This window comes from Accipiter gentilis, unplaced genomic scaffold (assembly GCF_929443795.1).
Source record: "Accipiter gentilis unplaced genomic scaffold, bAccGen1.1, whole genome shotgun sequence".
In the NCBI taxonomy this organism is placed as follows: domain Eukaryota; kingdom Metazoa; phylum Chordata; class Aves; order Accipitriformes; family Accipitridae; genus Astur; species Astur gentilis.
In genome coordinates, this window is record NW_026060884.1 from 55,920 (window position 1) to 79,531 (window position 23,612).

At 47.4% G+C, this 23,612-nt stretch overlaps 1 protein-coding gene across 4 annotated transcripts; it reads right to left on the bottom strand.

Annotated features, from left to right (window-relative positions):
- Positions 1–129: 129 nt before the first annotated feature.
- LOC126037031 (electroneutral sodium bicarbonate exchanger 1-like) lies at positions 130–18,058 on the bottom strand. Of its 4 annotated transcripts, XM_049797259.1 has the most exons (13): positions 17,690–17,737; positions 17,087–17,379; positions 16,229–16,409; positions 6,134–6,295; positions 5,291–5,404; positions 4,791–4,952; positions 3,927–4,178; positions 3,045–3,113; positions 2,336–2,509; positions 2,099–2,236; positions 1,520–1,620; positions 894–998; positions 130–623 (listed from the first exon to the last, which is right to left on the bottom strand). In XM_049797259.1, exons 3-12 carry the CDS (start codon positions 16,319–16,321, stop codon positions 911–913), a joined length of 1,353 nt encoding a protein of 450 aa, XP_049653216.1. In that variant the 5' UTR covers positions 16,322–16,409; positions 17,087–17,379; positions 17,690–17,737; the 3' UTR covers positions 130–623; positions 894–910. The 4 variants fall into 4 exon arrangements, with proteins under 4 accessions (XP_049653216.1, XP_049653215.1, XP_049653212.1 ...); XM_049797258.1 differs by having other exon boundaries at positions 16,229–16,406; positions 17,087–17,741; XM_049797255.1 differs by lacking the exons at positions 16,229–16,409; positions 17,087–17,379 and having other exon boundaries at positions 17,690–18,058.
- Positions 18,059–23,612: the final 5,554 nt, after the last annotated feature.

Sequence of the window (23,612 nt, forward strand, 5' to 3'; positions counted from 1 at the left end):
TTACGGTCAGTTCATCACACATTATTGTGATACTTGCCAAACCAACCAAGAAAGGTAAAACTGGAGCGCAGGGAGCAAATGCTTTTCTTTCACCTTAGGCCAACTGCTCGGACGCTCTCTATGCTGCCCTGCTGCAGAGGGCATCCCTCTTGTACCAGTAAGAGACATAAGAGTGAATTAAAGCCAGAACTCCAAACCAGACCAAAAACCCAGTCGTGATCAAGAAGAAAGTGGAGAATGCATCAAATATAACAGAAAATTATTTTGGACATTCCCAGTTTACATTTGGAAAAAAGAGAAGGAAAACAAAGAGGAGGAATTAGGTATTAAAAGAAGAGCACTGAATGATAAAGCAGTAGCAGTCCCTCTACCACTACAAACCCACACCCCCACACGCACGTACGCACACAGACTGAACACCACCAAACTCCCCTTGACTGTGACGTTCCCCTCAGCTTGCTGGTCTAGAGATACTGAATGCCTGAAGCACACCAAGGATAACTGAAAACATCTGCATGGCTTTAATGGGAATCCTCCAACTGAAACAAAGCGCCTTCTCCCTCTGTCTGCGTTGGCACATCCCCGAGTCACGCTCTCACTCCTCTCCTTCAAAGTCAAGATTCCTAAACGTGAAAAGCGGGAGTGGGGAAAGGCGAAGGGAAGAGAAAAAGAGGGAGAGCATCATCAGTGGAAGACCTGCCAGCTGCTGCTGATTCAGCCCTGTTCGGGGGACCACCCCAGCAGAGAGGAGCTGGTGTGCATGCCACAGACCTCCCTGCCTGTTCCCAGGGACAGGCCATTTGCTCAGCCTTGCCGGCCAAAGCGTGGGAAAAGCGTAGGTGTGCGCCGTCGCTTGCAGAGGAGCACGGTCACGTTCACGTGCAATCCTTTACCTTTTTCCTCCCTGGATTCAAAGGGTTTCTGTCTTCAAAGTGAGAGCCTTCCATACGGTCATTTGTGACATTTCATCCAGGATAACAATCTCAGAAGGATCAGTCCTGCAATAAATATTTTACATAGCAATCCGTGATTATGGGAACTGATGCCACCAAGGGCATTAGCATCAGCAAGAGGAACAGCGGAGCCCCGAGAATCAAAGCTCTGCATAAGTGTGGGAGGTTTTGCTGGATGAGGAGTTTTGGGAGGCAAGCCCGGGAGCTGCAGAGCAACAGCTCTGTGCAAAGGCTCTTGCTGGGGCTTAGCCCCGGTCCGGGTTCCTAAGCCACTGCTGGTACAGATCACGCCTGCAACTCCTCATGTGTTAAGTATGAGGATCTCCAGCTACCGTAAAAGCACTGATGAGGCAAGGTTTGGGGGTCAAACGCGAGTGCTGCAGCCACTCTGCTTGCGGTCAGAGCCTTGCAATCACTTCCTGCAGCCCTGCCCCCAAATTTGATTTTCCCACCAAGCTGCCTGCTGGTTTCTGTGGGATGCCCCACAAAGAGGCAAGTGGAGAAAACTCTGCCAAACACCTTCAAGCTAATCTTGCCGGGGTTCCTGGCGCTTGGTGGAGCTTTACCTGTCACTGCTTTGCTTTGGGATATCCACGTCACTGGTCTTCCCCACGTTCAGCTGAACTGAACTTGCAGCAGCAGCAGCTTCCATGGCCCTCCTGGACTCCTGATGTAAAAAAGGGACAAATCACGTTCTCTGTCTTTGATCAAAGTGGAGATAAGCTGAATGCCCAGCACAAACTTAGCAGTCTGCCCTCCGCTTCTGCCCCTTGGCAGCTATAGGTATTAGTGCAGCAGGGGAGAAACCGTTCACTCCAAAGATTTCGGGGCAGGGGGACTGTGTGTTCAAAACACGATTATGAGCAAGTCTTGCCAGCAGCAGCAGCCGCAGCAGCATCTAATAATAATCATCATAATGATAATGACCTTTGTGAAAAATGACTCGTTTTAAAAATTACACCTGTATTCAAGCGTTCAGCTCACTGCTACTTGAGGAAACAAAGGTTACAAAAGTTACAGGCTATTGGGATCTATTTCGATTGAGTGCTGATCTTCCCCCAACATTTCCAGACAAGCTGTAAGAGAAACAGGCAATCTCACAGACACACGGAGATGTCCAGCCCCGAGGACACAGCAAGCCTTACCTCTTCTTCTTCTCCAGCTTCATTTCTGGCATCGTCCAACTTCTTCTTCCTTTCTGGCATAAGGTCATCCAGAAAGCTGAGCTCTCGCTTTGAGAAGCAGAAATCCATCGCTTTCTGGACAAATACGAGAGCCAAAACCTTCACGAATAAGAGGGAAGATGCGGTGAGCTCAGAGACGATGCCACCTCTCACTCCAACGCTGCAAACACCCCGCTGCCGAGCGGTGGCAGCTCTTACCATCATGGGAAAGATGATGGCGGCACGGGACACCTTGATGGTCCAGAGCAGGACGAGGCAGGTCAGCTGGATCGCCGTGAAGAAATGCACCTTTCGCAAGGGCACGTGCCGCAGGTAGATGAAATCCGGCTGGTGCTTCGCTGGCATCCAAAACAGCTTCAAGCGATCAAAGAACTGCGAAATAAAAGGGAAAGGTTGCCACCTTGGGACTGCGGCAAGTTTCTGGCCCTCTCGAGACGTGGAGGCACTTTGCAGCATCTCGCTTGCCGTCAGAAATCCTGGATCCCACTGCATTCCTCCTGGGAGCAGCACCCATTTTCCCTTCGCTCCATCTAGCAACCGGCTTGCCCCTGAGAGCTGCCCACCAAACGGCAACTATGCCATGCCATTCCATTATTAGCATTTCTCGGCCCACTGAATCCCCCCATGAGGATTTCCACCAGTGGTAGAAACTGCCTTCCCTTTGCACCAAATTCCCCCGCTTTTCACGTAACCAAACACTGACCTGCCCTAAACCCTGCAACAGAGAGCGCTGAACTTGCCTGGTCCTCCCATACCTCCTGTGCCTCCACCAATCTTTTTCTTACACAAAAGAGTTTCATTGCTTGCTCTGCGAGAAGTTTTTCCCATGCCACTGCTTTTTTCCCTGCTGCTACAGAGACAAAATACCAGGGAGCCGACATGCTGCACGCTGTAAAAGAGTCCGTACCTGAATTCCTCTGAGCGACAACACACCCATGTAGAGAAAGACGCCATAAAGCACAGGCATTGGTATAAACTGGGGGGGGGGGAGAAAAAAAAAAAGAAAGAATGCAATCGTTTCTTTTTCTGTATTGCATTTTCAGTATTACCACCCTCTTCCACAGGCACTGCCTAAAATTGCTTGAAGCTTTCCAGCTTCCATTCAGGCTTAGAGATGGGTCAGATATTAACCATTGTTTTGCCATTTTGTGCGCACGAGTGAGCTAAGGCTCTGCTTTAGGCTGAACTTGGGAGTTATCTCTCCTCAGAATAATCCTATTTTCCAGAAAGGTTGGAGGAAAATAGGCGATTTCACCCGTGCTACCCTATGCCGCATTCTCTGGCGGTAGAAGAAACACTTCTGCCTATTCTTGGGGCAACAGGCAAAGGCCACAGGCCTCCTTTTAGCCTAGAGACGAGATTACTTTGTGGGAGGAACGTGCAAGGAAGCCCACAGGGATGACCTCAGTGTGTTTAGCTCCTGGGAACGGCTGCTCCGCGGCATTTGGGGAGCAAATTGCAGCCACTAAAGGGCTGCCTGTTTGAAACAGAGCAGATGTGCTCGTCTGAATATGCTCAACTGTAACCCATAAACGTGGGTGGGCCTGAAAGACACCCAAAAATTCAAGCAGTTGCGTTGCTTGCTCGCCTCGAGCACACCAAACGGGGGCCTGAAGGGCTGCAAAACCTAACCGAGGCTGGTTCCCACCGTTGGTCAAGCCCCAAGGGTTGGGACCACCTCCTCCTCCTCCGCTCCACAACTAACTACTCAGGCCTGCAGAGAGGGGACTGTTTTTCTGTAACCTCCAACAAGCTCACGGTTGTTGGGTGGTTTGCATTTTCCTCTCACCTTTAACACGGAAGTGAAGAAGACAGAGCAGCCCATGAGCACAAAGATCAGCAAGCCAGTGACTCTCTGCTCTCGTATCCCCAGCAACTTGGGTTGTTCTCCTGGAGCTGAGCAGTCAGACTCTACTTTGAGGCTATTCACGTGGGTGATGGACAGGACGGTCGCAGCCACAAACCAGGGCAGCCCCATCACAGAGCACACCCCGAGCATCACGGCCACCACAAAAAGGTCCAGGTGGTACCCGCATCCTTTCTGCAGGCAGGAAAACAAGAAACAGAGCATCCCATAGCACAAGAGCAAGGATAACGTCGCAAGTCAGACTCAAACCCTGCTCGAGCACAAGTCAACTTCTTCAGAATTCAAAACAAGAAATGGAAACAAGCAAGGGTGTATGCAGGCTTTGCACAAGCACCTGGCATGAAAATCTGGCAGGAGTTCAGACACAATGGATATGCAGAGCTTGTGCATTAAATACTTCTCCAAAAAACAACAAGCCACAACCCAAAAGCACCAAACCATTTTTTCCACTCACAAAGAAAACTGTACCACTTGCAAGGAAGGTGTGACTCTGAGTTATCCCTGGCAGCGCATCAAAACAATTCATTCCCCACACCTGCTGCTGCTGCCATTTTAAAACAAAAACGCAGTTCTCTATTGCTCCAAGATTAATTTGCTCCCCCAAAAGGTTGCTCATCTATACTGCCCTGTCACTTGCTCCCTGCATCATCGTTAATCCAGGAGGGCATCCTGCCACGCAGCCTGACCTTGTCCCAAACCAATGCCTTCAGAAAGCATCGGGAATAAGAGCTTCTCCCCAGACCTGCAGCCCAGAAGGGGCTGGGGTCATCTCTCGCAGGCCCTTACCTTCAGCTTGTGCTCCTTCCTGTTCACAATAACGGCACTGATCTGATGGTCCATGAATATCAAGATGGTGCAGAGCAGAGCTGGGACGAGCGCAGCCAACACCGTCCACCAAGGGTTGGGTCCTATGGGGTTGATGAACCACCCGCGGTCGTCTCTGGTAGGCTGCAACAAAGCCCACACATCAGCATCGTCTCCCAGCCCAGGCACTCCACTGGCTTTCATTTTCCCCTCCCTCCTTGTGTCAGAGCACCTCCCAGCCCTGGCTTCATGTCCCCCTCTCCCGGGGGCTTCAGCAGTGCCAGTCTCCTCTTTGCAAGCAGCTCTAGATACTTCCCCTGTAGGTATCTAGTTTTGGGGCCATCTTCTCGTTTCCAGGAGGAAGCAAGGCACTTGGAGGTGGAAGAGGAGATGGTCACACCACCAGCATCTCCTCCAGACTCAGCCCTGCCCTGCCCCGGCATCACCTTGTGGCACCCCCACGTGCCAAAACACCCCGTTACCTTGAACTCATGGGGGACCTGGAGCTTCGGCGATGGGATCCCAACCACAAAGTCAAGGAGCACCATGATGACAATGGTGAGGAAAACAGCAAAGTCGCTCACTGTGGACCGTACCTGGGGCGAGAAACCAGAGGTGAGAGGGGCATGGCAAACAGGGCCGTAACGTGAGATGCAAGAGTTGCAGACATCCACAACATTAAGGCTGCTTAACCAAATCCCACCACCCCTCTGAGCACATGCAGCCTGATCCCTTGCTTAGATACTGCTGCTGTGTTTGTCCCTGTGAGATCTGGGGTCAGACAATAAAAAAAAGCTTAACTAGGCCAACAAGGGTTGGTTTAAGTCAAAATCTAAAAATAATAATAATAATATTAAAAATAAGAAAACACATGTCTGCCACTACAGCTACACTCACAGCTACAATGGCAACAAGGCACTGAGGCATCCTTTAGTCCTCAAAAGGAAGCTCCTCATTCGAATCTACTTTCCACTCGAGCACATAATGCGCAGAAGGTAGGGGAAAAAAAAACAAACCGAAACCCCCAACCCCCAAAACTTTGGGAAACCTGACTTCCTACTACCTGAGGAGAAGAAAAAAAATTAAAAAAAATCAAACCCCAAAAATCTTCAATCTGGGGCAGGTCACGAGGCAGGTGGGAAACGCTACGATGATTTTGCACTCATGGAAATGAGTGTGGGACATCCAAGCTCTTGGAGAGCTTGGCCTGCAAGGCCAACGTTTCCCAGCTTGACCAAGGCAGGGCAAATACTGCTTAGTGCTCCAGGAAAGCCATTTTGGGAAACGAGTGCGGAGATGGACACTGGCCACCTCCTTCTACTTACTCTGGTTGGAAAGTAGCGGCTGGTTTTAAACTTCTTCAAGAAGCTTGACAGGGCAAAGGTGGCGAAGAAGAGGATGCAGCACCAGAAGAATACATCAGGGGCGTAGGGGCCGTCGCATCCACAGGCAGGTCCTTGAAACTCCCCACGCAAATACTGACATTCCTGGAGAAACAGAGCGTCAGGACACAAAGGCAGTGCACGTGCGGCAGGGAAACCTCGCATAGCTAGGGGGTTTTGAGGATCTTGGTCCAAGATCCACGACCCTGTAACTGCTCCTGCCAATGGAGATTTATATTTAATGAGCAGCAGCAGCTGAACAAGTGACACATCGAACTACACAGCGGAGAAATGAGATGTGAGGAGACACCATACGCTAGTAACACATTACAAGAAACACTCATCCAGGTGACACTCTCCCATCAGTTGCTTGCATTCATAGCACTGTGTTTCCTTAACTGCATCTGGCTTCAGTCCTCACATCTTCCCGCAAAAAACAACATGCCAGGCTCTCCCAACCCTGTGAAGAAAACCTCATCAGCTTTCCTAACTAAAAAGTAATTCTTTTAAAAATTATTTTTAAACCTGAAAAGGACTAGGATTCACAGGACTAGCATCATTACATTCACTTCACAGTCCTCCTCAAAATGGGAGAACAAAAGATAATTGACATGACAAACGCCACAGTTACAGACGTTCCTTCCTGGGGGTGCAGTTCGCACACCTAGGAGCTCATGCATGCACGAATGGGTGACGCCAGGCAGCAGCCTTCTTACGTGCCTCTGACCTCAGGAAGAAACAGATAGCATGAATACTTTTACTCCATTTGCATCCTGAGGACCAGAGATGAAGCCCAAGATTTGCCTAGATGACACAGTCAGTTCCTTTAAGGGATGAAATTGTTCGTTTGAGTTTGGCTTCAAGGACTCCCACAGCTGGCGATTAACTAAGAGGTATGCTACAGCGAGGAGCCCGACACACAGACTGCAGGACAACTCATCACGCCAGGCCTCTGAGCTTGCAGTTCTCCGCAGGGCCCGGTGCTGCCTGAGCAGGTGGATGGACTTCCCAGTTCCAGAAATACAAGCTCGTGAATCAAACCCTCCTCAAGCACGCAGGCAAAACTGGCTGCGCTTTAGCGAAGCAAACCAACAACGAGGCTTCCTTTGTTTGGGTGCCTCCAGTCTGACGATGCTCTGGGCTACTTTCTCTTCCTGGCAGCAACAGGAATAAGTTGCTCTCATACCTACCAGCTTCTGACAGAGAAAGAGGATGATCTCGTTCTTGCCTGCTAGGACCAGGGGTGGCAATAACGCAGTCTGCCGAGACTGGAAGGGGATGCCTTGGAGGCGGAAACACGCGGGTGTTCATTACTCCTGGGCACTCGGAATCACGGGAGGAGATGATGCCGAAAGGCCTGATCCGATTCACAAACTGACGCACCTTAGGACTGAAAAGGCTTCTCCTTCCACTAACTTACTTTTCTCTGCAACAACAGCCTCAGGAGAGTAACTTCTCCGTAACCCTTTACACTACAGCAACTACAATACTTAATCCTAATGTACCTTACAAGAAAACTACTGCGGTCTTCTCTACTAGAGGGCCAACGCTGCTGCGCCTGTAAGGAGCGCTTTACATTTTATTAACCTTTTGAAACAACGCACTAGCTTCCCTTGCAATCGCATTACGTGGGCTTCCTGGGACTTTATATATGCACGTTCGTTTTCTCTGGCTAAATCAGATTTGGAACGCAGGGGTGGCCATCTGAAAACACTGCAAAACATTCTTTTTACATACATCAGTTCTCTGGTGAAGGCAACAACTGAGGAGGATCTTCAGCTAATGTAAAACTGCGAAGCTCAGAGGAGTCGTACTCCAGCTAAAGATCTGCGCACTACTAGGCAGGAATGTCAAATTAAGCAATGCCCAACAGATACAAGTCATTGGACCTTTTCTTTTACAAGTAGGAAAGAAAGGGTACACAGAAAGATAGTGGTCTGTAGAAAATGCATGTAAATCATCAAGATTTCCAAGGATTACTCGAATCGCTTCCTGGAGAGGCCAAAACAAGAAAGGAAGGAAGAATATTAACAAGATAGCCACAATCCCACTGCCAAGTACAGTTTTCAGGCTTGGGAAAAAAAAAAATAACATTACAGTTTGCAGGAGTCATGGAAGAGCAGGTTCCAGATATTTTGCTTTTCCTCCTCCCCTTCTTCCCCCTGCTCCCTCCCATCACCTTAGAGCACGCTGCCCTAACAGATTCACAGAAACTGAAGTGAACGAATATCTTAACCCTGAATTAACATAGAAGCAATACTATGGAGAGTGGAGGTGTGCTTTTAAATTTAACAAGTTCTACATTTAAGAAGCCTCCTCCTTGCCAGCACAACACATGCAAGTATTGACCTGTTTCAAAAATAAACATATTCCCCTTTTTCGGAATATTGACCCAATTCAGTTACAAAGGAACTGTAATTCAGCCCCAACAAACTCCTGCTTTATAAACGGGAAACTTTTTCTAGGAATACCTTTTGTTGGGAAGTGGCTTGCTGAAAAAGGACATGGGCCTGTGGAAAAGTTGTGCGAGCAGAGTTCTGTGTGAAAGAATGTCAGTTTGAGCAACAAGACTAGGCCTTGGCTGAAAATAGCTGGCTTTACTGATATTGGGAGAAAAACAACAGCTGGTCTCGCTGTTATCAGGAGAAAGACAGGGACGGTGTGACCTTGGCATAACTTCACAAGTAACTTTTGAAGAAGTTCTCATGAGAAAGTTACTGAACACGCGTAGCTGCCAACCACAAGTGGGTGTGTTTTAGTAATGAATAAACATTAGCAATGTACCAATCATATTAGGACTAGTAGGCATAATTATCACAAACTGTATAAATATGAGCTATCCGTGCAAATAAAGTTGAATCACTTCTATCACTAATATTGGGTCGACTTATGTGCATTCCTCCGCCGCTCCAACAAATGGCGCCCGAACGGGGACCGAAGAAAGGGGAATTGGAGCGACGGACACTGAGAAGCACCGGTAGCAGCGACCGGGGGGCAAAAGATTAACCGAACGCTGATCGTCTTGGTTGGTGTGTTAACTCTCGTGCCTGGACCGTCCAAAAGGGGTTCGCCGTCAGTGAGGGCTACTGGAAAAAGGCTGCAAAGACTTTTTAACCGAGGTGCCTTAATCAAGGTAGCACCCAGGAGTATCAAGAAGCCGGCCGGCAATGGATCAAGAGGTAGCCCTAAAATTATTACAGTGCTTTTTAGAAAAGCGGGGAGTAAACTGCATTAAGCAAATTTCGGGGTTAGTCACGCTGGGTCGCGTTAAGGGATGCTTTAAGAATCCGGATTTATTATTTAAGGAGAGTGAATGGCGTAGATTAGGAGACGTATTATGGGATATGGTAACTGATGATGATAAATCAGCTAAAAAACTAACGAAGCAAGGACAGAAACCTTTCAATTAGTGTGGGTACAGCTTTTGAGCTTAGTACCTGGAATGCTATCGGAACCTCCCTATGGGATGAAATTAGTGACGGGTCTAAAGAAGTTAAAGATCTTGTAACTTTACGGAAATTGATTAAGACAACTCTGTAAGAAATGAAAGCAGATCGTAAAGCGTCTGCGTCTGCTTTTGCTGCTCTCTCTCTCCAACCGCAAGCGAAAGGGAAAAGCGGGGAGAAAAACATAATGCAGCGAGAGAGACTTTTTGGAGCTTGTTCGCCTACTCTCGTGCCCTTGACTTCTGCTCCACTCCCTGGGACTGCCGATATTAATCAGCCATCCGACAGTTCCCAAGCCTCCCTAACCGTACGATTAAAGGAAACCCTACAGAATCAGGGAGTGAGTAAAAATCTGCCTATGAAAAACCAGCCCTCAGATACCACCGTTCAACATGAACAAATTATACCTAGCATACACCCTGATTCAAATAATGCAAACAAGGACTTGGCTACTCTAATAATAGAACAAAAAGAGACAATGTTAGAATTGTTAAAGGAAATGGGGAAAAGAGACGGGGAAACCAACCGCACCCGTGACAGACGCGGAGCCGCCTGTAATAGCCGCTGCAGAAGAAAGGCAGAGACATTGGAGGGGTGTAATAACAGATGCCATTATAGAAGGGACTATGCTCTAAGCATTCCCAGTTATTGCATCAAATGGACAGAAAAAATGGGAGGTGTTTGACTGGAAGGTCATTGAGAAATTAAGGAATGCTGTGAGTCAGTAGGGAATCAAATCTGCGTTAACTCACCAAATACTGCAATTCATTTTTTCTGCTGATACGCTGATACCTCAAGATATTAAACAGCTAGCACAGTTGATTTTGACACCCGCCCGAATGTTAGTGTTTTTCTGGCAGTGGGAGAAGCTCTGTGATAGGGAACAAGCAACATCACGACAACAAACAGATCCCCTATGGGGAGTAACCATGCAGATGCCGATGGGTGCTGGACCCTTCGCGTCAGGGAACGCTCAGTTACAATGTGTCACTGAGGTTCATCATCTATCACAGATCTTGGCGTATCAAGCTTTTCTTACCGTACCAGACAATATGTACAGCCATGCTTTTACCCAGGTGAAACAGGAGAATACAATTTATGACCACCCTGACATGAACGAGGGCATGAAAGAAAACACGTTCAAAATACTCGCTTTTGAAAATGCTACTGAAAATACACGCAAAGCATTGTGTAATTTGCCGAAAAATGCAGACATCGTTGATATGATAGAATACACGGATCGATCAGTGGACTCACAGAAAGTAGCCTATGCTGCCACAGCTCTCCAAGGAGCTACAAAGAAACACAAGGCCAGTAAGACACCCTTGGTCAAGTGTTCTAACTGTGGCAAACGTGGACACATTAGGAGCAAATGTACAGGTACTGTTAACAGTAAGTGCTGCAACAAGTGTAAGAAAGATAACCATACCACCAAGAATACAGGAAGAAGGGAAACTTTACACCGACTGCGAAGGCCCCTCGCGCGACGACACGAATGCAAGGGGCTTGAGCTGCCAGCCCTCAGGCAGCCTCGCAACCACCAGATCCGCCACCGCAGGAAGCTCCAGAGTGGATGTGGAAACCGCAGTCAACATAAAGGGACCATTGGGGTTTGGACTTAGTGCATTTTTAATGGGGCAATCTTCAACAGCTCTAGAAGGAATTCTGGTGCTCCCAGGGCTTATTGATGCAGATTATTGTGGGACTGTGAAAATTATGATTCATGTTTTAATCCCTCCTGTTTCTATTCCTAAAGGTACCAGAATAGCACAATTAGTTCCATTCAGGTCGTGTGTTCCGAACCCAGGTGAAGTACAACGTGGAGATGGTGGATTCGGCTCCACAGGGAAACCGCAGGTATACTTTGCCATGGACGCAACAAGAGGTAAACCAGAAAAGGTAGTGCAATTGGAAGGGCCCGATGGAGTTGTTGTCAAGAAACATATGACAATCAATACAGGTGCTGATGTTATGATTATTTCACAATGCATTTGGCCTCCATCATGGCCATCGATCAATCCAAACTTTGGTATTGCAGGGATAGGGGGCACACAAGCCACCTTAGTAAGTCAGCTACCAATTACATTTGTGTTCCCCGATGGTGAACACATTACGACGTGTCCGTATGTCATGACTACCCCAACTGAATTGTTTGGCCTCGTAGGCCATGATTTATTGAGCCAAATGAAGGCAATGTTAGTGACGCATCCTTTTTAGGAGCGGTCACTGAGGGGTAGCCGATTCTGAAAATTAACTGGAAAACAGATGAACCTGTTTGGATTGATCAGTAGCTGCTAAATTCTGAAAGGCTACTAAAAATACAAGGGTTAGTTGAGGACCAGTTGAGAGCGGGACAAGTTGTTCCTTCTACTAGCCCATGGAATACATCAATATTTACCATTCCCAAGAAAAGTGGGAAGCGGAGACTGTTACATGATCTCAGAGCTGTGAATGTGGTGATGCACAGTATGGGAGCCCTGCAGCCAGGTTTGCCATCTCCAGTTATGCTTCCAGAAGAATGGGATTTGTTAATTATAAATCTAAAAGATTGCACCCAGATGGCGCTGAACGGTTCGCCTTTTCGGTACCATCGATTAACAAGGCAGAACCCTATAAGAGATACCATTGGGTCGTGTTACCGCAATGAATGCGCAATTCCCCCACGATGCGTCAGGTGTATGTGGCCTGGGCATCAGAGCCTGTAAGAAAGCAGTTACCTCAGTAACTTGCCACAGGATGAGATTTTAACTCAATTGCAGGACATCTTAAGCCATCGCGGAGTAATAATCACTCCTGAAAAGGTGCAAAAGGCAGCACCTTGGAAGTATTTGGGGTGGCACATAAATGCTAGCAATGTTAAACCTCAGAAGGTTCAAATAACATGAGAAATTTCAATGTTACATGATGTCCAGAAGCTTGTGGGAGATATCCAGTGGGTGCGGAATCTTTGCGGTATCACTAATGGCAATATGACCCCTCTGGTAGAACTCTTGGGTATGAGAACACTGTGCAGATGAGAAACGGGAAATGACAGAGTTGACCAATTGGTTGCAGCGCCACGGGAGCCTCCTCCAGGGAATCGTTTTCAACAAAGCACGGCAATCGCATGCGTTCTTGCACCAACCCGCTAGGATGTTAGCAAAGCAATTTGACTTACCACTTACTGATGCCCAAGGTATCGTTAAAGCATGCCCTGATTGTCAAAAGGAAGGGCTCGGCTTGGGCTGTGGGGTTAACCGACGAGGTCTTTTGCCATTGCAGTTGTGGCAAATGGATTTCACCCATGTCATGTGGTTTGGTGCAAAGCGTTCTGTGCATGTGTGTATTGATACCTATCCTGCTGCCATGTGGGCCACGGCACAAACTGGAGAAAAGGCCTTACATATTGAATGACATCTTCACGCTTCTTTTGCAGTACTGGGTGTGCCTCAAGAAATTAAGATGGACAACGGCCCAGCCTATGGTTCTACACGATTTGCTCGATTTTGTAATTTGTGGGGAATTCACCACGGTACCGGTATTCCACATCTTCCCACAGGACAGGCTATTGTCGAATGGGCCAACCAAACCCTAAAAGAACATGCTGCAAAAACAAAAGGGGGGAACCCAGGGCTTACTCCCAGAGGAATGATTGGCCAAAGCCTTATTTGTGCTAAATTATCTTAGATTGACAGGTGATCACAAAGACCCACCAATGGTAGTGCATCATGTTCTTTTACAGGCAGAAAGGACGCAACAAAGTACAGGAATCATGGTAATGTATAAAGACCCAGAATCCAGGAAATGGTGCAGATCAGCAGAAGTAAAACTTACTGGGAGATCCTGGCTAAGTGGGACAAGCCATGGCTTCGCACTGATGCTGGACCCGGAATTGTTCCAATGGCGACTGGCACGGCACCGGCGGGTGCTGGAGCCACTGATCTGACAGATTCTAACTAATAGAGTATTACTAGTGGACACGGAGTCCTTCAGAGAGGTTTTCAGAACAGCGTGCCTTATTGTATATAGAACCTGCTTTAGGTAAAAAGTGTGTAAAGCATAATTTGATTAAACATAGTGTGATTACGGGAAGACAGTGTGGGGTAAAAGTTAGTTAAAGCCAAAATTAGGGGTAAGGTCTATTTCCATTAATAACCTGGGAACGAGGTTGATTGTGTTTCCACAGATACAGGCCCACGATGGACTCCTGTTCGATTTGCATGACCATCATCATCTGGAGCATCATAGATGATGTGGCAATATGAATACTACCTCAGCCAAAAACTAATGTATAGGTCACCTTGGCTAACATAACAGGTCAAGATTCTCTGTGCATCGCAACTGTATCGTAAAGCCCATGAACCAATAGACAAGATGGCTATGACTCGTGCAGCGCGCCTGGCCAGCGAGCGCATGCGTCATAGATTGCAACCGAGGCGGACTTTTGGCACCCGCTGGCCACGTGTGCTAAAACCCGTTCCTCTGCAAATGTATAAATACTGGGATTTTCCGAAGAGCATCGGGCTGGTGTACAGTGAGGCCATCGTTGCCTCTGTGGGGACGCCCACGGAAAGCTGGCACCTACCGATTGCTGGGCTGAGTTCGTGGAGCAAGATGGCACAAGAATGTATAGATGGTTCATTTTCCTCATGGTCTGGGTCATTAGGGGTAACGGGTTGGCTCAAAGAATTATGGGCATTATTGTAGTTACTGTGATTTTAGCTATTGTAATAGTTTTACCTTGTTCAGCTTATTAAGGAAAATGGCATCCCAAGTTATTAAGCAAGCCTGGATTGCTCAAAAACAAAAAGAGGGAGAAAGATTTAAACGGAGACCTACAGTGGATTCAACCTTGTTGTGGTATTACAAATACAGACTTACAGCCGCTGCTGGATTTATTGTGGGGCAGCGGTACCTTAACTTCTACAAGACAACTAAGTGCACCGGGATGGCAAGCCTTGGCAGCAATTGGACAAAAAAACCAAACCAAAACAAAACAAAACAAAACCAAACCACAACAAAAAAAACCCATCACATCCTCCATGTCTGGCAGATACGTTCCTGATTTACCCATAAATTTGAAACCTTATGCTGAGATTGATATCGAACACACTGACTGTAGTAAGCAGCATGACAGTGACACCGGTGATTGATCCACATCGGTTAACACCATGGGACAGTAAGAATGTTTGGGTGTCACTAGCTAAAGCTATTAATCAAACCTCTTTTTGTGTGCTTATGTATTTTATTAGGTATAATGTTGTTTTTACTGTGTTTAATTAATTGTGTTCACAGATCTTTGCAAAGGGCAATACAGCAGGTGTTAAAATTTTACCTCAATCTATATACAAACAAATAGATTGGCTGAAGAAACATACACAAAGATCCAGCAAGAAACTAGTTGGTTTGATGGAGTGTTACAATCAATATTCGGCGGGATAACACTATGGGTAATGTCATTGATTAAGGAAGCCTTATGATGGTTGGGTATATTGATATTAATCTGTGTAATAGTTAGAATTCCGTATGGGTGCATGATAAAAGGAGTCTCAAAGCTGACACACCAAGCTCTACTCGCACAAAAAGAAAAAGGGGGAATTGTTGGGAATTGGCTTCATGAAAAAGGACGTGGGTCTATAGAAAAGCTGTGCGAGCAGAGTTCTGTGTGAAAGAATGTCAGTTTGAGCAGCAAGACTAGGCCTTGGCCGAAAATAGCTGGCTTTGCTGATATCAGGAGAAAAACAGGGACAGTGTGACCTTGACATAACTTCATAAGTAACTTTTGAAGAAGTTCCCATGAGAAAGCTACGGAACACGCATAGCTGCAAATCACAAGTGGGTGTGTTTTAGTAATGAATAAACATTAGCAATTTGCCATTGTTGTCCAGGCCCATTGCCTTTTCCAGTCTGGCCCATTTCCAGCTTGGGGGTGCTCTTAGGATTAGTCTGGAGGCAAAGATCACACTGTTGTGCGATCACACTGCCTCACCGTGGCGTATAAATTCCTAGCCACAATTTCTCCTATCAGATGATTATACAGGGCTTCTGTTCCCCAATGTCTTTTCCTATGTTCCTCCCCTATCAAATGCCATAATAAGCAAGAGGGAACGATTAGCTTTCCCTGTGGGGTATGAGCCCACCCCTCTTCATTATATGACCCTTCTAAACCTGTAATGAGCTTTTGATCTTCCTTAGTGTATTCTGGCTTACCTTCTAGGGAAATCCACCTATCAGGAATTAAGGCCCCTTCTGTTTTTACCTGTGTTTTGGCCACTTGTTTTGCCTCTCTGTCCGCCAGCTCGTTCCCTTTTTCCAAATCTGAGCTCGCTTTCTGGTGTGCCTTAATATGCATAATTGCTACTTTCTTAGGGAGCTGGACAGCTTCCAGTAACTTCAGAATTTCTTCTGCGTGTTTGATATTTTTCCCTTGAGAACTCACTAGTCCTCTCTCCTTCCAAATTGCTCCACGTGCGTGTACAACTCCAAAGGCATATTTTGAGTCTGTATAAATGTTCACAACTTTGCCCTGGGCCAATTCCAGGGCGCGGGTTAGAGCAATTATTTCTGCCTTCTGTGCGGAGGTGTTCCTGGGCAAAGCCCCCGATTCTATTACCTCTTGGCTGGCAGTGACGGCGTATCCCGCGTGTCGATTACTGTTTAGGACGTAACTGCTTCCGTCTGTGAAGCGAGTTTCCCCGTTTTCCATGGGGCCGTCTTTCACGTCTGGGCAACTGGCGTACGTTGCTTCGATGGTTTCCAAACGGTCACGATGTACCGGTTCTCCTGTGTTCCTGCTGAGAAAAGAAGCTGGGTTGACAATGTTAGCGACTACAATCTCCACGTCATCCCGCGCTACCAATATAGCTTGATATCTCAGGAATCTTTGTGGAGAGAGCCAGTGTCCGCCTTTTGCTTCCGGTACTGCTGATACTGCGTGAGACACCAGAACAGTCATCTTCTGGCCCAGAGTAAACTTTCGGGCTTCCTGTGTATTTAGTATCACAGCCGCAACCGCCCGCAGGCATCCAGGCCAACCTTTTGCAGTCGTGCCTAACTGCTTAGAGAGGTAGGCAACTGCCCATCGATACGGGCCCAGGTTTTGTGCTAATATTCCCAGAGCAATGCCCTGCTTCTCATGGGAGTAAAGAAGAAACAGCTTACTCGCATCTGGGAGTCCTAAGGCCAGGGCCGACATCAAAGCCTTTTTCGGTAGCTCAAAGGCTCGTTCGGTCTCCTTATTCCACTCAAGGTGTTTCTGCTTAGTGGCTGTCAACGCATACAGTGGTTTAACAAGCAATCCGTAATTATAGATCCACAATCGGCACCACCCTGTCATTCCCAGAAAAGTCCATAACTCTTCTACTGTCTGAGGTCTCCCAGTTTGACATATTGCCTCTTTACAGGCCTGTCCCGAAGGTCTTTGTCCTGCACTAATTTCATAGCCCAAATAATTCACTTTGCCTTGCATTACCTGTGCCTTTTTCTTGGATACCCGGTACCCCTGAAGTCCCAGGAAATTCAACAGACTCGCCGCCCACGTCGTACAATCTTTCTCTGTTTTGGTGGCGATCGGGATATCATCCACGTACTGCAACAGCTTCCCCTCCTCAGACGGGGTTTCCCAGGATTCCAAGTCTTTCGCAAACCGATTGCCAAAAACAATAGGCCTATTCTTAAATCCTTGTGGCAAGGCCGTCCAAGTGAGCTGGGTCTTTCGACCGCTCTTGGGCTTTTCCCATTCAAATGTGAGTAAGTTTTGCCTGGCTTCATGGAGAGGGAGGCAAACGAAAGCATCCTTCAAATCTAAAACACTAAACCAAGTCAATTCAGGTGTTAGCACGGTTAACAGGGTCTATGGGTTCGCCGCTACCGGGTAAAGATCTTCAGTTATCTTATTCACCGCCCATAAGTCTTGGACCACCCAATATGACCCATCGGGCTTCCGAACAGGTAATATAGGGGGATTGAATTCAGACTCACACTCTTTTAATAGTCCCAACTGCAAAAATTTTTCTATCACCGGCCGGATTCCTTCTCTGTCTTTCTTCTTTAGGGGATATTGTTTAATTCTTACCAGCTTTTGGCCTTCCTTGATCCTAACTTCAACAGGTGGAACACTTTTCGCTCTTCCAGGTGCATCGGTAGCCCATACCCCCGGGTACACTTGCTTTAAGATGTCCTCATTAATGATTCCTTCTGGGGGGAGACTGGTTAAGGTTAGGCTCAATATTTGAATATTTTGCTGATCTTTTACCTCCAGAGTAATTTCTCCCTTCTTGAATACAATTTTTGCTCCCAATGGTTCCAACAAGTCCCTTCCCAAAAGGGCCTTTGGGGAGTTCGGCATATATAAAAATTTATGAATGCCCCACTGTTTTCCTAATTTATATTCTAAAGGTTTACAAAACTATGCCTTTTCACTTTGGCCAGTCGCTCCTTTCACCGTGACATAATCATTCCCCGGGGCATCAAAGCCTGATTCAAAACCGAGTATGTTGCTCCTGTATCTACCAAAAATTCTACCTCTTGTTCTGTTTTCCCTAGCTTAATTATAACCAGTGGATCCGCTAGGGTAGATTCCCCAGGTTCTCGTGAGTCTCCCTTCACAGAGGCTACTGTTCTTCCTGTTTGAGCCCTCTGATGCTCCTTGTTCCCTGGGCATTCCCTCTACCAATGACTGAATTTCTTACACAAAGCGCATTGATCCTTGCCCAGTCGGGGCAAGTCTCGTCTAGGCCCTCTTCCCCTTTCTTCCCGAATAACAGCCATTAATTTCCTTTGTCCTTGCCTATATCCTTCTTCTCTGTTACTAAACACCCTCCGTGCTTTTGTGGTACAGAACAGAGATGTAGCAAGAAAGGAAAAAAAAGAAGGGAGGGAGAACAAAGGGAGAGAGACACAAAGACTGGAAGAAGGACAAAGGGATGGCAGAAGAAAAAAATAGTGATAGGCTACAGGACAGAGATGGAGGAGTTCCAAAAAGACACAGGGAGCATGACAGAACGAGAGTGAGAAACAAGGAGCAGGACAGCACTGGAGGAAAAAACAACTGTGATTGATAGGCTGCGAGAGAGACATGGAGGAAGAGAGAAAAGAGAAGGGACAGCTAGCTGGAGAGGGGGATACAGTTAGAAAGGATGGAAGAGGGAAGGGAACAGAGAGAAATACAGAAAAGATGGCAAGAGGAAGCAAGGCAGAGGGACAGCAATAGAAGAAACAAGGGACAGGGATCTGGACAGATGAAGAAAAAAGCAGGAGAAACATACAACATGATACGATGGGACAGAAAGTAACACAGAGCGTCAGATGATAATAATGACAAGAGATAGAGAGAGACTATGAAAAGCACAGGAGGTTGGAGAGAGAGAGAGAAGACATGAATGAAAAGAGTAGAGAGCACCACAAAGGGTCAGGGAAAGAGAAGGACAACAGAATAAAAAAACCCCTCACATATTACACACATGTTATCCACTCATCAAGCCCATTTCAGAGTTACACAGTACCTCAGCCCCTTTAAGAAAAGTAACACATGCGCCCGAGCCCATTTCACCGCACCACGCCCGAGCCCATTTCGGCGCCGCACCACGCCCGAGCCCATTTCACGGGTCTCTACCTACAGCTCCAATTTCAAAGTTCTGCAATCACTAGAGGAAGGAATGCACCCCCTTTCCATTAACCCAGCAGCAGCTACATTTACCTCAAGGTATCTACAACTCGCCCTTGGATGCCTAATTCCAACAGACACTTTCACTTACTTCAACAGCTAAGTTTACCTATGGGCACTAAACGCCCATGCTTCCCTCTACGCTTCCCTTTGTGATTGCCATTAGTACTGTAATTCCCACAAGGACACATAATTACCTGTCTTTTTTACATTTTATTTTTAGTGCTTCATTTGGTCCATTACTCATTCCACATAGATTCAGCTATGTCAGTATTTCAATCCAATTCTACAATGTACTTTTTCTACAATATATAGAAAAGACTTATGGCCTCACTCGTCAAATATTTGACACTATTAGATTTAGTCCTCTTTTAATCACTATTTTTACAAATACATGTAAACTCCAAAAATTTAGCATTACCTGAAGAAGAAATGCCACTATTTAGTACCTGCAATGCTCTACGGAGTGGTCTTTTCCACATTCCTCGCTCCCATTACATACATCGCTGCACATCCAGAAGTTTTACTCCCTGAGGTGACATTACCGCCATGATCCCTGTTCCCGGGCACCAAACGAGTGACCTCCAATCATCTTGACAGACCGTCCACTTCCACACCTCGACACAAAACCAGAAATTGAAAAATATCATTACATCACAAGCTACAAAGAGCAACCAAATACTTTACAAACCCACCACAGACAAATACAGTTACACTCACGCACTTCACAACCCTGGCCTACTCCATGCTGGCCATCTAGTCCAACTCCCCCCACAAAATCCTCAACTGTCTTCCAAAGACCATCCACCGAACAACATATCTCTCTGTGCTGACTGGCAATTACCAGGTTCCAGGGGAGCGCTCCACAGGAACACCGTTCCCGGGAGCCTTGGAAAAAAAAAAAAAAAAAAAAAAAACCACAAACAAAAAAAATCGCCCTGCCTTTGAAAACCCAGGCCCGAGGCAGACCCCAGTCCAAACATTGGCAATCAACATTGCCTCATGGAGCAGCTGGGACCAGGGAAAAGAAAAAATAAATGGGGCAGGGGAGGACACACCAAAAACCAACCCATATCCCAGCTGGGGTTTTTTATTCTAAGTTTGGGTTTTTTTTCCTAATTCCCTGAAAAACATCTCAACTCTACATCCAACCTGAAAGGAAAAAAAAACCAAAAAGGCTTAACCACAGAACGCTACAAGGTTAGAGACATTCACAACACACCACTCGTTCAGATCACATGAACGCCAGCCCTCACTCTCAACTCATCCATCATACCGTCCACAGGCCTCAAGAGGCCGTCACCCCGTCTGCAGCAGCAGGGGCCTCAAAAAAGCACCCTACCTGCAAAAACCCAGGCCCCAGCCCAACCTCCTTCCAACCAACCTCCCCACAAACTGCCCTTCCGTTACACCAACATTTCAACACGCACCATCATCTCCACCATCCGTGCATTTTCAACCCGATAATTAGCTTTCACAGTGCCACGTGTCACAGTCCAACCTCCGTAGCGCCATGTCACCTAAACGCAAGGTTCTTTCAAGCACCTCTCGTGCCCTGTCATCACCTGCAAAAACAACACACAAAGCTTGTCAACAGACACTTCATCCTCGAGAGAGAAGTCCTCCACCACTCCCCTACCCTGCTTCCCACCTATTCCAAAAATAACACATCCTCACAGCCAGTGTCCTCCATGACACTTGAAAAAACCAGAGCATCACAAACACAGAGCTGTCCCAAAGTTACCGATCGCTCCAAGACCCATCACGCTGCTACTTAGACCTCAAGGCCTTGACCATTTCTAGAGACTTGCCACAAAGCATCTGCATAAACAAGATGAACACCATTGCCCAGTTCCTGCCTTACTCAATGCTAGTTCACAGTCCAATTGCGATCCCCTCAACTCTGCATGCAAAGAGCCCGAAGTCATTAAACCTTCTACGCTGCCTCTACAATGCCATACAAGACACACACAAACATAGAGCCATGTAATTCACATGCAAATGTAATGCCATACAAGGCAGTACTCTTACCTCAGTCAAGGCAAAACAACTCAGAGCCTTGCCATACCAGACAAAACAGAACAGGGCCAATGCAAGAGACTCTCACGTGACAGTCAATACAAGTACAGACCAAAACAATACAAAACCAATACAGAACCATAGAAGGCAAGGCAGTCTCAGGTGGCAATCCATACAAGTACAGAGCACTGCAATACAAAACACAATGCAGGGCCAGGCAATGCGAGACAGTCTCACATGACAGTCGATACAAATACACAACAAAACACCACAGGGCAAAGGCAAATACAGACCAATACAATGCAAGAAAACTGCAAAACACAGCAAAGCAAAGCAGTCTCATAGAGCCACCGGATGCATCTTCCTTCAGAGTCCACCCACGGACTCAACTCCTTACAGTGCTCTGCTGCCTTCCCCCATCGCTCTGTGGGACACATCCTGTCCCTCCACATCTGAAAAAAAAAAACCCCAAACATATTGAATGAGTCACCTGGATGCAGAGCAAGAGCTTCACAACTCCAGAGGTCTTGATTCCATCTACAAAGACCATCTGGAATGCAGCTACAGCCTGTCATTTTAAAAACAAAAAAAAAAAAAAAAACAACACACAACCAAAAAACAAACAAAAAACCAACACAAAAACCCAACACACACACCCCCCTGCCCACTGTAGGGTTCAATTATATGGAACTTCGTTACTGGCCCTGAAAGTAGCTCATGGTCGCAAGAGAGTTCCAGACACCTTTGAAGGCTCTGAACAGAACAAACAAGAAGATAGAAGAAGAAAGATCCCAATTAGAAAAACACAGGTGCACATTCCACGATAAAGGGAACTTGGCACAACCGACCTCAATTCAGGGGCTTATCTCGACCAGTTGGACTAAGACAAGTTTTGCATGCTCTAACATAGCCAATTATATCCTGTGTGTATGCACGTGTACAGAGCGAGTATAACTAACTGTATCTTATGTTTCTACGCGTGGACAGTATCGATGTAACCAATCACCGCTTACGCTTGTGCGCGTGGACACCACATGCTTGCGTGCAGCAGCCAATCAAAGCTTCTAAACAACTTAGAGAGTTGTGTAAGAATGATCAGCTAAGCTCAATAAAGGGGCGACTTTGATCATCATACTGGTGTTCTATCATCCGGGCCCCGCACGGAGTAACCCTAAACCCTACACCCCACCAACCAAAAAAACCCAGGGCCAAACTTGGAGCCCATCACGTGCAAGTCTTAACACCTTAGAGACTCAAATCCGCTTCACTGCCCCTCAGCAACCCCTGCCACACGGCTCCAATTGTCTCCGTGAAACACTATCGGCACGGCTGTCCGCGCAGGCCGCTGATGGCTACTCGAGCCGAGACGACTGTACAACCCTCGCCTAAACGGTCTAGGCACATCAACGTTTCACCCGTAGACTCTTATCGCTGTTCCACCTACCCCTGACTCCACACCCCCCCAGGCAGAGCAGCTCCAAGCCAAGCACACCGTGTGCAGAACGTCACCACGTGGAACGCCACCAACGAGGTGATTCAACGAGAGAGAAAACTCTCAGCAAGAAGAATGACCCCCGGACGGGAGGCGCCGTCGGGCAAGATGACCTACGGGGCCGCAACCGCGAGGCCAGGAGGCTCCACAGCAGACCCAGAGGAGTCAAACGGAGCGGCCCGTTACAAGACAGCACTGTCAAAACCCAGACGACAGATGCGCCAGAAGCCTGGCGTCGAGACCTAAGGATGTCAGGATGCGGGGAAGAAGTCCCACTCCGAGAAAACGGACGGCTAGAGAGCAGAGCTGCCGATGCAGGCTGAAAAAAATGCTGCCATAGAGCACTGACCGGAACCCGCCAAGACCGATCCATGCTTTAGAGCTCCGAGCGCAAGAAAAGAAGCACCCGATTGGCACCGGGCCAATGAGTAAGAGCATTCAAAACCCTAGGGACAGCACCCGAAGCGCATGCCTCGCTCCTCTGGCGCAAAGCGCGACAAGGACATCGAGACCCGAGGAAGGTCTAAGCGCACAAGACAGACTACACAAACTACACGCCACCGCGGACACGGGCTGGAACTGCCCTGCCCGGCACACACGGGTCTCGTGCTGAAAAGCAACCCGCTCCCTTCTCCTGCGCAAAGGCGACTGCTTTGGGACAGCCCTCTCTCCTGCGCTAACTTTAAAACTCCTCCCTGCTATTCCCAGCTTTGTCCCTTCCTCTCAGCCTGGTCCCTCAACTTAGCTTTCAGAGGGCTGAGGGTCCAAATCCATCCTCCACAAAACCACACGGGCTAACTGGGATGTTCCTCAAGGGGAACA

Excerpts from the sequence above, each read along its gene's own strand:
- LOC126037031 (XM_049797254.1), bottom strand. The coding sequence starts at position 16,810 with ATGTCGGCCCTGGCCTTAGGACTCCCAGATGCGAGTAAGCTGTTTCTT. Across the intron at positions 4,953-5,290 it reads AGGTCCCCCATGAGTTCAAG|CCTACCAGAGACGACCGCGG; the intron begins GTAACGGGGTGT and ends GCTTTGTTGCAG. Across the intron at positions 999-1,519 it reads CCAAAGCAAAGCAGTGACAG|GACTGATCCTTCTGAGATTG; the intron begins GTAAAGCTCCAC and ends TATTTATTGCAG.